The sequence below is a fragment of the Equus quagga genome, chromosome 8 (genome assembly GCF_021613505.1).
Source record: "Equus quagga isolate Etosha38 chromosome 8, UCLA_HA_Equagga_1.0, whole genome shotgun sequence".
Lineage (NCBI taxonomy): Eukaryota > Metazoa > Chordata > Mammalia > Perissodactyla > Equidae > Equus > Equus quagga.
This window is the reverse complement of record NC_060274.1, coordinates 98,971,603-98,987,962: the sequence shown is the minus strand read 5'-3', so window position 1 is coordinate 98,987,962 and position 16,360 is coordinate 98,971,603. Positions and strand designations below refer to the sequence as shown.

General features: G+C 35.9%; 1 protein-coding gene across 5 annotated transcripts in view; it reads right to left on the bottom strand.

The window, feature by feature from the left end:
• Positions 1 to 16,360, bottom strand: part of ST7 (suppression of tumorigenicity 7) — a 250,766-nt gene that overhangs the window by 86,993 nt on the left and 147,413 nt on the right. For all 5 annotated transcript variants that reach the window (XR_006889828.1, XR_006889829.1, XM_046670172.1 and 2 more), the window contains exons 3-6: positions 13,228 to 13,387; positions 3,543 to 3,597; positions 2,782 to 2,897; positions 1,337 to 1,412 (exon numbers count right to left, since the gene is read on the bottom strand). Coding sequence is in view for 3 of the 5 variants with exons in the window: in XM_046670172.1 (XP_046526128.1) it covers positions 1,337 to 1,412; positions 2,782 to 2,897; positions 3,543 to 3,597; positions 13,228 to 13,387 (407 nt within the window). In the remaining 2 variants the exon portion in view is untranslated. The remainder of the gene's footprint in view (positions 1 to 1,336; positions 1,413 to 2,781; positions 2,898 to 3,542; positions 3,598 to 13,227; positions 13,388 to 16,360) is intronic.

The window sequence follows — 16,360 nt, the reverse complement described above, 5'->3', positions numbered from 1 at the left end:
CCTTGTATGCAGGCCATGGAATTGCTCTATGTGGATAGTTAAGGAATCACGAAGAATGGAGAGGTACTAGAAGATGAGATGACAAATGTAGTAAAAATGTACACCAAGGGGAAGAAGGCAGACTTCTCAAACTACAGAACAGTGATATGGAAAAATATTCTAATAGATTATTAAAGGGATGGTTTCCAAGCATTTTAAAAAGGAAGTAGTGAACACTAGAAGCTAGCTTAAATTCACCAAAAATAAATCAATCAGGTTGTGCTAGCTTAATTTACTCTAATAGATTGACTATACATTAAAGATCCATAGCTACAACTGGCATTCTTAAGATCAAAATGCTGAAGTGTAACTGGGTGGCTTAGTAATCGGTTGAACAATACCAAAGGATGATGATTCATGAGGACATGAACCTGGAGGGTGGTTTCTATATATCATGTCACAGGGTTCTATCCCTGATCCTGATATTTTTATCAGAAACAAGGATGACATACAGAAGGCAGGCATATCAAATTTGTAGATGTCAAGAAACTGGAAAATAAATATGTTGCATGACAGAACCAGAAATCAAATAGATCAACAGGTTACAATGGCAGGATTCCCAACTCTCAAGTGAATCTTTCTTCTAAGACCTCTGAAGAAGATTCTGTAACCTTCTTCAGAAAAATCATAAAATAGTTTAACAATGACCACTTGGCAGGGAGAGTGTCGAGGTGATTCAAGCACCAGATGGGTGGTTGAGCTAAATGACCTTTAAGGTCTCTGCCAACCCTGAGCTTTTATGACTCCAACTTTAAGAATCTTTCTCATTTTCTGAGATTTCCAGAACAGATTTCCCAGCCTTCCTTGGTAACTCATAGAATGTTTAACGACGCTAAGGATGGCATTTCCTCTTATCTCTGTGTTGATCTTGAAATATTTTTAAAGTGTAACTTTTTCACCTTACGGTTTTATTATGTTCTCCCCACTAGCAGAAGTTCTACCTAGAAAATGTGATGGCACAGTTGACATTACATCTGGGAAAATTTCCCTGTCAAAATGTTTTAGATATGTAAAGAACTCTATTTATTTTATGTCCTCACAATATCCCACAGATAGCCCTTGAAGAATTTAATTTACGGTCAAATAGCAAAGCCACTGAATTGTTCTCTAAAATAACTAAAACCACCTTCACATAGATGTCCTTGATAAAAAAAATTTTTTTTTATAAATTAATATCCCCCAAAATAATCCTCAAGTTCAAATGAATAGTTTAATATGAGTATCCCATCAGTGACAACTGATTACATTCAGCAAAGGATGAGATTTTCTTTTTAAAAGCAAGATTTTCCCCACTTACTCATTTATCTCTAAGGCTTCATGAGCTGCAGAAATCCTAGCCTGGGGGTTTCTCTCTCTCCAGGCTTTCTGCATTACTATTTTAGAAAAAAAGAAGAAAGCAAGATAATCAATACACATAATTAGGAAGACTCAATACAAGACAACAGTTAAATTAATAACTTTCAGCTTGAACTACAAGAGAATATTTCACTTATCAAGAGGGTCAGCCCAAATCTCCAAAGTCACACAAATACATTCCAATTTGCTATTCCATTGTCCTTCAGTTACTGATATCAAACCTTTCTTGTGCTCATGAAACTACATATCTAAATATTATAGACTAATCCATAGTTTATAACCTTAGACTTAACCTTGATTAAGATGTCTTAATCAAGAAAAGAGAAGGCACTCTAACAGAAACTTAATATTCCTTTTTGCTCATTAATGACATTTGTTGTTAGAGAACATACATTATTTTATACATTTTGAGATGACATTGCTACTAATCTCTTCCTTCTACTTAGACACAACATAATTTCTATTGGTCATTTTCCCAAACACTTGCTACAGGCTCTGGATATTAGAACATTTTAAAACTATTTGAAGAATTATGAGTTGGATCAGGAAAAAAAGCTGGAGGCTTTTGTTAACACATGTACCTGCTCCCAAAGTTTGCTGCAAACCCAGTTTTTATATATCAGAGAAGTTTGTGACTATATTGTGGGAAGCTCAATGCTTAGAATATTTATTGTACTAGGATTTTCTACCATGGCAAAGTGCACCTCTTAAAAAAGAGTAACAGTCTCCTTATCTAATTTGTTTTACAAATTTCTGTCTCCTAACTTAGTTTCTCAGGAATATGTACATATTCTTTTTAAAGATTTTTTTTCATCTAGTTTCCTTAAGCTTGGAACATAAAAAAATATCAGTAAGGTTATTTGGAACTCAAGCAGTATCAAATGCATGCTAACCTAAGTCTTTTCCAGGATGGAAAACAAATATGGATTCCAACAGCCAAGGCCATGCCCCCATTCAATGCTAGTGAACCTGTAAACAGGCATATAAATCACCACAATATATTTATTAATCATTTAGATTCACTAAATCCCAACTTCTAACTAGAATATAATCAAAGAGACATGAGCTTTCACTCTATTTCCACCAAACATTTAATTAGCTTCACATAAGATTCATATTTCTTCAAAATATGTAAATCCAACTTTGGTATATTTTTTAAAATGATATTTTAAATTATAATAAGGGGACTCATTTCTACATCAATACTTCAATGTGATAAAGCCTTTACTTAAGTATCAGAATTCTGGGTTCTACCAGTCATCTTCAATTTAATATTTTATTCATTGAGGCTTCCGTAGAGCAGATATTCTAAAAGTAGTAACCTTGATACTTAAAACAAACCAAGAAGGTCTCCCACTCAGCAACTATCTGAAGGATTTCTCATACTTGCATCTGCGGGGCGCAGATGGTCCGAGTCACAAGTAAAGAATGTCTGGTGGTCCTGGGCAGAGAGATTCATGTCATAATAAGTCAGAGGCTCTCGTCCTGTCACCCAAGTGTACCTGTAAAGAGGAAATAAAATGTTCAGACACTTTTGAGAGAGAAAAGCAAGATCTACAAAATATTAAGCTGCATAGAAGTTCAACTATAAACCATTAACTGAGTACTAAAACAGTTTTACCAATAAATAAAAAAAATTTTTAAAAAATCGTTCTCATCTCCCTTTAGGAGGTATATCAGCAGGAAAGAAGTTCAACATTTTCCCCTATATTTTTGTCCTAAAATTTTACTAGCACTAGCTAATGAAAACCTCCCTAATTAGTATTATGAATAGACATTTCCCAAAAGCCATGAAAATTCTGATTTGCCTAATTACTCTGCAAAATTAAATTTCAATATAACATTTGTGGTATCTTTATAACCATATTCCATGTAAGCTTCAAAATATTTTGATTGTATAATATATAATGAAAAGAATAGCTGTAATAGAAAATTTCTAAAAACTACACATTTTTGTACATTATCTGAATTCCAATGCTAAAATACTTATAAAACAGAAAAATCAAAACATTTAAGGAGAGTATCAAAAAATGGAAGCACTGAACAGACTGTTACAATGACCCTTAAATGAACCAGCAAAAACATTTGCTGCTGTCTTTGCTCTCTGAACTAGACCCATTTGTTTCCCAAGCTGTCAAAATGCTTACCGATTATATTCAGCGCCCCTAAATAAATTTAATGGATTTCGCCATACTTTGCATTCTGCAATAAAGAAAAATATGAAAATGTTACACATAGTTCAGACACATTACAAGCTAATTAATTCAGCAAAACACCCTTCCTGGCCATTTGATAAGATAATTTTATTTTCTATCCTCTACATGGGAAGCGATGTGGAAAAACTCTGGGTGGTTAATCAGGAAATGTAGCTCAGGCACCAGAACTTTGGAAAGTTTCACCTAATCTCTCTGGGCCCCAGTTTCCTCATTTGTTAAATCAAGGTACATGCCAAAACCAGCTAGTTCATGACTTCTACAGTCATTTTAAGAGGTCTAAACAGATTCTATGAATTTACTTCCAACATTAAAGGCAGCAGATATAGGTAGAAGTAAAACTACTTTCTGTTACTCTGCAATATATCTTACAATAACTTCATATATGACAAATGAAACTTAAGCTCTAGAGTATAACATGCAAAAAGGCTTAGATTTTTAATTAGGGTCTATGTTAATATTTATTTTGTGATAATTCACTAGATTGATTTTACATCGCCATAAAGGAGTGATAAAATTAGTAAAGGTACCATTATCGTAGAGAGAAATGTTACGAAAATAAATTGTTTTAACATTGTTTACTTATGCAAATTCATGTATTAATCATCACGTTAACACCATGTTAGCAGGTACTAATAAATTATACATCTTTGTTACACAAGGACCACAGAAATTTAGAACCACAGAACTTTAACTTTAAAAAGTCAATCATTAGCTTTTAAGACTGTGTTATAATAAGTGTGTGACTAATAAGCTACAATTTTTCTCAAATAGCCTATGATTAAGACTTTCTACTGATGCAGAATACTACATTTCTTTGGATGAATGTTTTATTAGAAAATAAAATCAGCTAATAGTACTTAAAACATCCGTGTGTGTGTAGTCTGTCAAAAAACACACTCAAAGACATATACACACAAAAGAGAGCAATTATTGCAGAAATCAAAAGACCATTAAAGGCCATGGGTGATTCTTTAAGATTCTACCCTCAGTCCTGTTAGATTCAACATCCATCCTTCCACCCACCCACCATTAAATCCATTCAATGAGCACTGAGCACCCAGTGTGGGAAACAAACAAGTAAACTATCAATTACAATACAGCGTGAAAATGAAGAACATAAAACATCGTGGGAACACCGTGTGCAATCTCCATAAATTTTTGTTAAAATAGTGAATGAAGGGTCTATATAGAACAGGAAGATATGTTTTTATTTAAAGAAGATAAATTTATCTTTAAATTAGGGCATGATTCCACTGAAAACGTGCTCCATTTTTATAAACAGTAGCCCTAAATTTTCTGTCACTTAGCTTAACTTGCCACTTAGGAAATGATCTTTGCTCAGTTAGTTCAGCATTTTTGAATTTTTTTCTTGAGAAACTGAAATTCAATGGCTGTCACTTCATATGGCACTAACTAGAGGATTATTCCTCACTTAAATAATTACTTTTTTTCCAGATAGAAAGCCCTTTAGAGGGTTCACTAACGCACTTCAGATCACGGAATCACAGTGGTGAGACAAACAAGCACGATCAGGGTCCTTACGGCTATTATAACTCTTAGGTCCTCACCACCCCCAACCCTTCCTCAGAGCATATCTTTCAAGATTCAAAGTGCTCTTCTTAAAGCTTCATGAATATTGCAAGGTTTGTGTTTAGCATATAATAAATGTGCACAGAGATTTATGTACAAAGGATGCTCATGGTGGCATTATACAATAAAACAGGGGAGATCCCTCTCCCCCACTGAATTTCATCTGAAATATTAGTAAAAAGGTTATAGCAAATAATTTGTCTCCAACAAGTACATTATTATATTGCCTAGAAGGATAAGCACCATTCAAATATCAATTGAAAATTCATAAAGCAAATTGCCTTCACTTAAAATTTCAACTCTATTTTATATTGCATGCTAATGAAAGTATTTCTAAATAAAAATAACTCCAAAGAGAAATGGTGTGTATAAAGTATTATTGAGCAGTATCTAAAGATGCTATATTTATTTATGAAGTGCTACAATATAGCCAGCAGGGGGTGCTGCAAACATTTTGAAATACTGTTTTCACGCCTTCTATCTAGAGAAATGAACTTATAAAAAAAATCATTGTTAACATTAGTGTCATAAATGTGGTCTGTATTCAGTTTCTTCAATTATCACTGAAACTTAGAAATGAGGACCTAAGTAATTGTAACAGATGTGAAATGTTCTCAGTGAGAAAAACTAAGTAATGAAGACATATATAAATGTCTTCATTAGCTATATCCTTTAAATTAAAGGTGCAGGGCAGGCATAGTTTTCTTTTAAGATGAATACAGGGCAAAGTTTCACCTTAAATTAGGTCATAGCTAAGTTAATTTCTTCTTTGCTGCTGTGCCTCATAATCTTATCTCACTACAAAAACTCTCTCAGTCTGGAATCATTCTAGAGAACACACCCCATAAATATCAGACTGCCTGATGGTTTCGTGATATGGACAAGGGTTGTAAATGCCAAATGTATTACAATATAAAGATTTAAGTCAAAAATTTAAACTCAGGTCTCCAGAGGGTAAAAGTTTTTCCACATCAGGTCCAGTTTCTTATCTTATTTGTGCCTTTGAGGAATAAATTCCTTATTTAAGCCAGAATTAAAATTTTACCTCCAAAAGGAATTTTCCCTTCTCCATTAATTGACTGGGACTCCAGCAAGGGCTTGCTAATATCACTAATAGTTTAGTTAAAAATATGCCCCTGATGCAACACACATGCTTTCTACAGTTCCATCTGCAGCAGCCCGCAGTGGAGTCTCTGCCTGCAACTGCTGACAGAAACGTTCAGACCTCAGCACGCGTGCAAGAATGCAACTCAAGAGAAAAAGAAGCAGTAAATATTGGAATAGGACCTGTTTAGCTCCCAAAGTCTGTAGAACAGATTCCCTCCTTTGTCATAAAAGGATGATTATAAGTTTCTGTGTGGGATACAAAAAATAATGCTGACTACCATCATGGACTTCCAAACTCAAACTCCAATCTCTTCCTCAGTCTTCCCTCTCACCATTCCCTATTAAAACTTTCAATCTCAGTGATACTTATTCCATGTCTTTTCATACTCAGTTACTCATATAGAACATGCAGAATAGCTATTACGCATTAGTCCTGCACTAGGCCCTGCGTTACAAAAACAGATACAGTTTATGATCTAGAGGAGCTTACAGACTTACTGGAAAAATGAAAAGGGCATTGGAGCACATCTGGTATCCAACTGAAGAAGCTCTAGAGAAGAAATAAATGTACCAAGAGAACCACACACTTTCCCTTTGTCACAGTTCTCAATGAAAAAAAGAACTTAATTCTCAGAAAAACCAAAGGCTCTAAAGCCACAGGGCTTTTAACTACATGGAAAATATTATTCTAAATCCAACCTACTCAAGTCTGAAACCTTTTTTTCCTAAAATTTAAAAAATAAGAGGGGCCGGGCCAGTGGCGCAGCAGTTAAGGGCGCACGTTCCGCTTTGACGGCCCGGGGTTCACCGGTTCAGATCCCGGTGCAGACATGGTACCGCTTTGCATGCCATGCTGTGGTAGGCGTCCCACATATAAAGTAGAGAAAGATGGGCACAGATGTTAGCTCAGGGCCAGTCTACCTCAGCAAAGAGAGGAGGACTGGCGGCAGATGTTAGCTCAGGGCTAATCTTCCTCAAAAAAAAATAATAATAATAAAAATTAAAAAATAGAAAATTAAAAAAAGATAGAATCCCCACTCCTTAGGGTCTTCAAATATATAAAATTACTAATTCATAGCCTAGGAAGACTTCTTATACTAAAAAGTTACCACCTCTTCCCAGAATCTAAAATTTGATAATGATTATCATCTTATTTTTACTATTATTATATTATTACTGTATTATGACAATCACATATTATTATTACAAGCAGCAGCAACTTTTATTGTAGCTATAAGCTTGATTTTCACTGAGCCTTTCTATAAAGTGGCGTAAAGCTCAAGTCATCTATCTCCCTTCCATAAGTAAGTGAGAGGCAGAAAGTAGGCTCTTTTTACAGAGTAGAACACAGAAAAGCTACATAATTTCCCCAAGGTTCATGATAAATGAAATTAAGGTCTGGTGTCCAGATGGCCCAACAATTACCCACTATATGCAACAGACCTGTTACCCTGCAATATCATATTTTAAAAATCCTGTGACTTCATCAATTAAATTTTCTACTAAAGAAATAGTTTTGAAAACTCCTCTACTAAAGAAATAGTAATGTTAGACACTTTTTAATAATACTTTTAAACATTTTAGTCCCAAAGTACAACAGAAAAGGACCCTAACTAAAATTTCATCAGATATATTATGAGAATCAATATTAACCCCAAGCCAGTCAATTTCTGATATGTGATTCTGCATATATTTATTAGCTTTGATATCTCAAAAATAAATACCCAATTCTCTACATCACACAGGTCAATTTTAAGCAATCACTCGAGTAACAAAATATCTATTTTTGTTTTCTTTTAAAGATTTTATTTTTCCTTTTTCTTTGCAAAGCTCCCTGGTACATAGTTGCACATATTTTTTTTAGTTGTGGGTCCTTCTAGTTGTGGCATGTGGGACACCGCCTCAGCATGGCTTGACAAGCAGTGCCACGTCCACGCCCAGGATCCAAACCAGCAAAATCCTGGGCTGCCAAAGCAGAGCGCACGAACTCAACCACTCAGCCACGGGGCAAGCCCCCATTTTCTTAAATAATTAAGCTTTACCTGTTTTATTTCAAAATAATATTTTGAAAATACTATTTGAAGTAACATGTAGGTAGCTTTAAATTCAACAAATATGTGACTCCCTCAAATTCTTTTATGGAATGAGAAAAGGTGTAAATAATTATGAGCTTTAAGATCATTTTTATTGATCTGCTTTATTCAAGATAGTGTACCACTGTCTTCAAGAATATTGCCAAATCTCTAAACATCTCTCTCATACATTTCTCATTGGTCATTTCTGACTGAAGTGAATAAATTCTACCAAATAATGTGGAAATGGTGAAATAAGTTTATTAAATAATGTTTACCAGGGACCAAAAGTGTTTTAGGCATTTTCACCATTCAACTGGAGATCTAATCTATACTAGAACAGAAATTTTAGTGGCAAAGGATTTTAAAAGATGTGGTAAGCATTGGCTGAGAGAATGATTTTCAACACTAACATAGATTTTGGCTACTATCCCCTGATTGACACTATTACAGAGCAACTCCAAAGGTCCTTGACATGTAGCAATTTGCAGTTTTGTTGAGGAATATATTTGAAATGAAAGCACTGAAAGGGCTTGGGTATAAAAGCGAGTCACTGAGCTAGCGAGCAAGCCTAGCTGAACTCAGCCACATCTCCATGTGGTTGTGCCATCCTCCTGATCACGTTCATAGAGAAGTCAGTTCATCTAGAGGACACTGCCAAATGGCTATCCTCTGACTTGATATTTCTGCATGACCTCATTTTAATCATCAAACTATTCTGTGGAGTAGATAGTACTGTTATTCCCGTGTGTGCAAATTAAGATACTAAGGAAGGTTAAGTGGCCTGTCCAAGGTCACACACTGTAAGTGATGGAGCCAAGATCAGGGCCAAATCTGTCTCACCCAGAGCCTGAGCCCTCAATATCAGCAATCCTGCCACTGAGCTGTTTCCAAAGTAAGTTCGGCTAATGTCATTTCAGAAATAATGTCATGTACTATAGTATAGGGTTTTAACAAAATTATTCTAATTGTTTAATAATTACATTAGTCTTGAGTTTATAGACCTCACAGAGGGTCTAGACTAAATTTTTAATTAGTGTTTAAGACATTGGACTCTGAAGTGATCCAATATTAAAACTATACAGCTTTCTACAGGGAAAATTATTTGCTCTGGTGTTACGAGAATTCGAGGATCTACAAAGGTCTTTGGATACATCTTTGCATTCTACCTGAGCTTACTGTCCTCCATTGCTTTTCTTTAATTTATTATCTGTATTTAATTAGTGCTTGAATTGCCTCTAGTGATATAATGAACTTTAATTTAGAATTCCAGGTGGAATTCTTATAAAAAGTTTTCTATAAAAAAGATATACATATAAACTTATATGTGTGTGTAATATATATCTTATACAGATTAAATGAGGTTAAAATGAGATTTGTGACAGAAAGCCAAATGACTATAACCAGAGTTTGTCTAAAGATCCAGTTCTATGCAAGAGGCTATCAAATGGTCTCGGAGAATTTAAACTTGACTTTGGCAAGGATACTTCTCATGTGATGAAGCATCCTGTTACTTTCTAAATATCTTGAAGACAGTGAATGCTGCAAACCTTTGTCTTTACGGCATCTTATTGGAGAACAGGGCAAACTGTCAGAGGTTCCCAGAAACCCAAATTCAGAATGTTACTGGGCCCTGAGAATCCCTTCCCTTAAGACAAGGAGAAGCTGGCCACGTTTTAAAATCTCTATGCATCATCAGCTCATAAGCTAAGCTGAATTAAGAAGTGGCAGCAATAAACATAGTGACATGGCAAATACATCAACAGGGTTTATCAGAAACTGTATATTTATGAGAAAAATAGCACTTTAGCTCCCAAATAAAGAAAAACAATTGAAATATTCATAAATGTTAACCTAAGCCAAACAATCTGAAATTTGGCTAGATTAGGAAGCTGCATAATTAACTATATTACTTCTCCAGCCCACAAAGATTGCCGCAAATTTTGAGAGGGTCTGCACTTAGGTCAATGAGGACAGATCCAAAACTTAAACCATATCGGAACAGTCTGCCTTGTAATAATCACAACCTGCTCACTCTCCATTCCCCCACCCCAAACTATTCCTAGGTAAGCCAGGTCTTTCAGCTTTTAGCCAAAACAAAAGAGTCTTAAGGAAAGAGCAACACTATGAGTTTTCATATACACCAATGCTTATAACTGGTATTTCCAGTATATTTTTAGCTTTTTCAATGATTTTCTCAAATAAGCAATGTCATTAAATTGCCTCTGCCAATGTCCATGGGACTGTGTTAGCCATGTTGCATTTCATGTAAGATCTGGCAAAGAGCTGTCTTATGATGCTCCAAGAAAATCAATAGATTCACCCTTCTGTTATTAAGGCAACAGTCATTGTGTTATTATTATTAAGGCAATGGAAATTTTTTAACAAATTCCTCTATTTTAAGAAAATGTATTGATTACCTCAGCTTTGGACTTTCTTTTTCCTTTATACTTAGCTGAAACCAGACTATGAAATAGGAAGTGCTTAAGGGTAGAAATAAACACAGATAATGTACTTTTATAATATTTTTCTTATCCAAAAGTAAAAATCACCACCAGAAAAAAGAAGTGGAAAATGGTATTAGTTCCAAGGTGTCTGGTACTTCCATACTAGCATATATGTTTGCTGATCTGAGTTAGCCAAATATCAGAAACCCAGATGTCAAGGAGAAGTGGGTAGAATGAGCCCTGATATACTTAGATAAGATAATTTCCATTTTCCTAAACGTAACTATTTGAACATTGTTATGATCATGGTCAGATCATAAATGCTGTATCTATTATACAGAAAATGAATATAAATATTGTGTGCATAGTAGTAGACATTCAGTAAATACTAGTGGAATTGAATTAATAATATTCAAAAGCTCAGTCTTAGCCAGTAAAAATAAAACTGGGAATTTCCATGATTATTACTGTTGAATACATTTTTTAAAAGGGCTTAGGTTCTCCCTTTAAAAACTGCTGTAAAAACACTAAGAATAGCATCAAGATTTATACAATGCATAATGCTTATTCACGGCATCCACGAAGAGAGACAGAAAAATAATAGCGACAATGAGAAGAGTATGCACTCTTCATTGCATTAAGGAATGATGTCAAGAGATTTAAATCGGGTAGAGAGAAAGAGAATTTTAATGAAAATAAAAATGCATTCACAATAAAAAATGGCTTCAAATGAGGCTGCTTTCTGTTTTCAACATGCTAATTTTCTACAATGTTCTGTGTCATTTAAAGACTACAGTAATCAGACAAGAGCACATTTAATTTGTAGCGTCTTCACAGCAGATGCAAAGTGATAGCAATTACCCACAACTGCTTATGTGATGACTGAATGATCAAGATTCTTCATTAGAATAATATGCCACACTTATTAGAGTAGCTGATTAAAGTAATGGTTCACTTTGCTCAGGTCTCTTTCTGTTTCTTTCACAAAGTGGATGAGTTCAAAAAGTCCCAGACAATTTTTTCACCTGCGTGGTGCCATCTCTCATGCATGTACCCTTTAGGATGAAATAAATGCGAACCTAGAGGTGTCCATTGCCACTCACAGTTGGCTTGCAAAGATCTATTGAAGGAGCATTGAATCGACATCAGTAATAAAGTATACATACAACGCTCCTGGATCCTTATCACTTGGCTAGACAGTTATGAAATGCAGACTGAGCTATTCTAGGGAAAAAGAAAAAACATCTAACTCAGCTCTTTAATTTCTTCCTCTTCATCTTGCAAGTCTCAGAACTGGTGCCCTCTCCTTCAAGAAGTATACGCCTTCTCCCAGTTTGGGTCAGAAACCCCTCCGTTGTTCTCCACAGCACTCTGTTTCCTTCATACACTTTCCACTTTGTCTCCTTCAATAGGCATGAGAGTTCCATGGGGACAAGGCCTTTGACTTTTTTAATCATAATATTCAAAAGAACCCATACAAGGCCAGGTTGATATTAGGAACTTTGGAAATGTTTACTGAGTTGATAAAGAGAGAAAGCTGGGAAATTATACTCTTCCCCCTTCTTTTATGAGTGGAGAAAGTACTTTTACGAGTGGAGCCTTGCCTGTGCTCATTCATTCATTCACTGAGTTTCAATGATATAGACACTGTGCAAAATGCTAGAGATACTGTAATACAGCAGTAAGTTTAAAAATTATACACAGTGCAATTTGATAAATGCTGCCAAAAATAAAAATATTAAGAGTCAATGAAGGTTGAGAGATATTGTACAACCTATCAGAGAAGGCTTCCCAGGAGGTAACATTTGTGTTGGGTTGTGAAAGATGAACAAACATGAAAGAAAGGGAGACAGACTTCTAGGCAGAGGGTCACAAGAAAACATGGTATGTTCAAGAAGTGAAAAGGAGAGGGAATGGACTGTGACAGAAGCCAAAGTTGGCAAGACAGGTTAGAAGTAGCTTATGCTGCACCAAGGAAACTGGAATCTGGGCTTTATCTTCAGTGGAATGGGAACCACTGAAGCCTTTCAAGCAGAAGAATAATGTGACCAAATCCAGTCAGACACAAGATTCTGCAATTAGCATGGAAGAAAACGGATACATTCAATGAGGTTTGAGAAACTAGGGATAAGGACGCTGGAGACTCAGGCTGGGAACAGTGACCTAAATGGCCATTAGGCAAATCAAATGGATGAAAAAGTAAAGCCAAACAAGACAAACCTTCCCTTTTCCTGAGATGCTTACACTCCACTTCTCTGGTAGACACTGTCAACTCCTTGGGAAAATAAACTGCATTTTTCTCTGAAGTCTAATCTTTAAATAACATTCGTACAGTCTTATAGTCACAATAATTTAGTGAGAGTAAGCAAATAATGTTGGAAACTGACGGATTTTCCATACCTGAGACGCTTTGCCTATTGGAATCCGAGTCCCCATTACTGGAGTTAGAATTGTTGGAGGAGTTGTTGTCAACCCCTCCCAGAAGGGGGCGTAAGTGGCTTACTGAGACTTGCTCAATGAATGACGTTCCATACTTGCGAAAATACCACCATTCAAATATCTAGAACAGAAAAATAACTGTGATTATGGTTCTTGTTACTGTTTATGATTTTTGTACACATGCCCATAAAATACATTGCATTTACTAATTACATCCACCTTAAATACTTAAACAATTCTTATTCCAAAAAATTTAATTTATTCTAAAAATTAAAGAGTGTAATAAAATTACACCACCAATTACATTTTAAATTCTCAATGTTGTTTTCTCTACTTAACACTGGTTTTCAAGAAAAATCTGTAATTACAATCACGAATAAAAGAACACTGTTAAGATCTGCTCAATATTACTTTTCTCCAAATTTACTTAATAGTCTAATAACATAATCACCATAGCTGAGAGACATCTCCAGAAATGTACACAAATAAGCCAGTTTTAGAAGTATGGCTTATAAAATATTCCAATTCTTGGCACTTTACATTCTGATAAATCCACACCTGCATAAAATTTTTAAGATAGCAAAATTCCACTAAGAAAAAAAACAAAGCATCTCCTTAGAGAAACGCTGGTTTTACAAAACGAGTGAAAGGCATCCCGTTTCATGTATGGATGGTACCCAACCACTGAGAGACTCAGCAGTGTCCCACCTGTTAAGAATTGCTTTATAAACACAAGCATCTGTTATACGCCATTAATGTTTCCCAGTTCACAAGCTTAGCAATCGTTATGTACTATGGATTGTGAAGGAGAAAAGAAATAACTTTCATTAATAAAAGGAAAGAAGCAATGATGCTTACATGACTGACTTAAATCAGGACTTCCTAGAGCACTGGGGGAGCAAGCTACCTCCCTCACCCCATCTAACCTGATCCCTGCTGCCCCTTCAGTGAACGCTTTCCCACCACTGCTCAAAGTTGCTCTCTCCCACATCCTTTCCTCTTCTCCCTGTCTGATTTGGGATTTGTTCCTTAAGTAGTCACAAATCATTATACAGAAGAAATTTAAGAATCAACTATATCCCAGAATCTCATAGGTTAACTATACTATATTTTTATAATATAATATAGAATGTGGAACTAACATAGAATTATGTTTATCCTTATTTCATAAAAACAAGATTTTGTTGTCTACTCTGGAATGGATTTGGGGCTATTATTTAAAAATTGATGTTTTCTCTCTTATGCTCTACCAAAAATTCCTAAGAAAGACAGAAAATGGGCCGGCCCAGTAGCACAGTGGTTAATTTTGCGTGTTCCACTTCAGGGGCCCAGGGTTCACAGATTTGGATCCCAGGTGCAGATCTATGAGCTGCTTATCAAGTCATGCTGTGACAGGCATCCCACATATAAAATAGAGGAAGATAGGCACAGATATTAGCTCAGGGCCACTCTTCCTCAGTAAAAAAGAGGATTGGTGGTGGATGTTAGCTCAGGACTAATCTTCCTCAAAAAAAAAAAAAAAAAAGACAGAAAGAACATCTGTGAATGACCAGAAAGAACTATCAATCAAACTAAACGTTTCCATTTCTATAATAGGATAACTTGATTTAATTCCAACCACTTACCTCTAACTATACGAATTTTCACAAGTTAAGACATTTAAGTAATTTTACTGGGCAGACAGGGGAGAACATAATATAGCTAAGAAGGAACAGGGCTAGTCTACAGCATATGGAATGCTAGGAATAAGAGATCTTACTTGAAGAAGGAAGAAAGTTCAAAAATGGTAAATTTACGAACCATGGATCCAGAAGGGAGTTTGTAACCTCAGATAAGTTGTTTAATCTATTTGAACATCAGTTTCTTCAACTGTAAAGTGGAAATCATATGTCACAACCATACAAAACATCTAGTTTCAAATCCCACGTAAAAGATCTACTTCAATGCCTGCTGCATAGATGGTTCTCAAAAGTAACGGCAAAGCTATCATTTATTATAGTGATGATGTACACACCTCCTATGGGCAGCACAGCCCACATACTGCTATGACGCGCCCCTCTTTTTGCCAGTCTACAATTCAGGCTGGGACAGCAGCTTGTCTGTTACTAAGTTGTTGGCTGAAAGCCTTGGAAATCATTTTGAAAAGGGGCACTGCTCACCATTCAGTCCTGATCACCCATCAAAGCCCTCAAGAGGTTAGTGGCTTTGCCTTTATTAGAAGAGAAGGAAGGCTCTGAAAGGACCAGTACATTGGTCACAGAACTAGCAATGGCTCTCAGTCACTTGTGGGGAGAGCTCTCTTTGCACCAAGTCTTTGCTCTGCTTTCTGTATTATGCTGCTTGGGTGCCTGCCAGGCCTTAGTTCATTCCTTCAGTCACACAGCACTAAGGGCTCCACCTCAGGCATGAGCTGTGCTCCAGGGTTACAAAGCACAGATGTGGCCCCTGTTGCCATCAGTACATGCCACAGACACACAATGCCTCTCAAAGGTTGCTCCTGACATGGTCTATACCCATCACAAAAAATACCTTAGGACTCTTCAGAATTCTGAGTTCCTCCAACATCATCACAGAACATTAGCACTAAAAGGGACCTTAAAGGACCATGTACAGTCTCCATTTAGAGATGAGGAACAAGGACCGACCAAAGTCACACAGCTAAGTAAGTAGTCGCTTAGCCTGAAGCCCCAGCTCTGTGCCACTAATCTTCCCAGGGCTGTATAACAAGATATCTTTTTATAACTCTCTTGCTCATTTAGACAAATACAGACAGACGTAGCTTATCATTTCCCTTTTCAGATCTTCAATTCCAAATGCCCCACAAACTCCACTGCACCTCTGTGCTTTCTTAGTTATCAAAACCAACCCAGTAGTAGTCTATCAAAGGGGACCAGATAATTCATCCTAAGGTGTAAATGATTCATATTAATGGCATATTTGTTTTATAACAGAAAAGTGACTTTCCACCTACTATTTCTAATGCTGGAATAATAGACTTCAGTAAAGATTGGGATATTCATGTAGCTGTCTGGGGGGAAAAGGAGGGTATTCTCAGGCCTGTCTTATCACAGTAATAGATGGCTTCTTACCCATC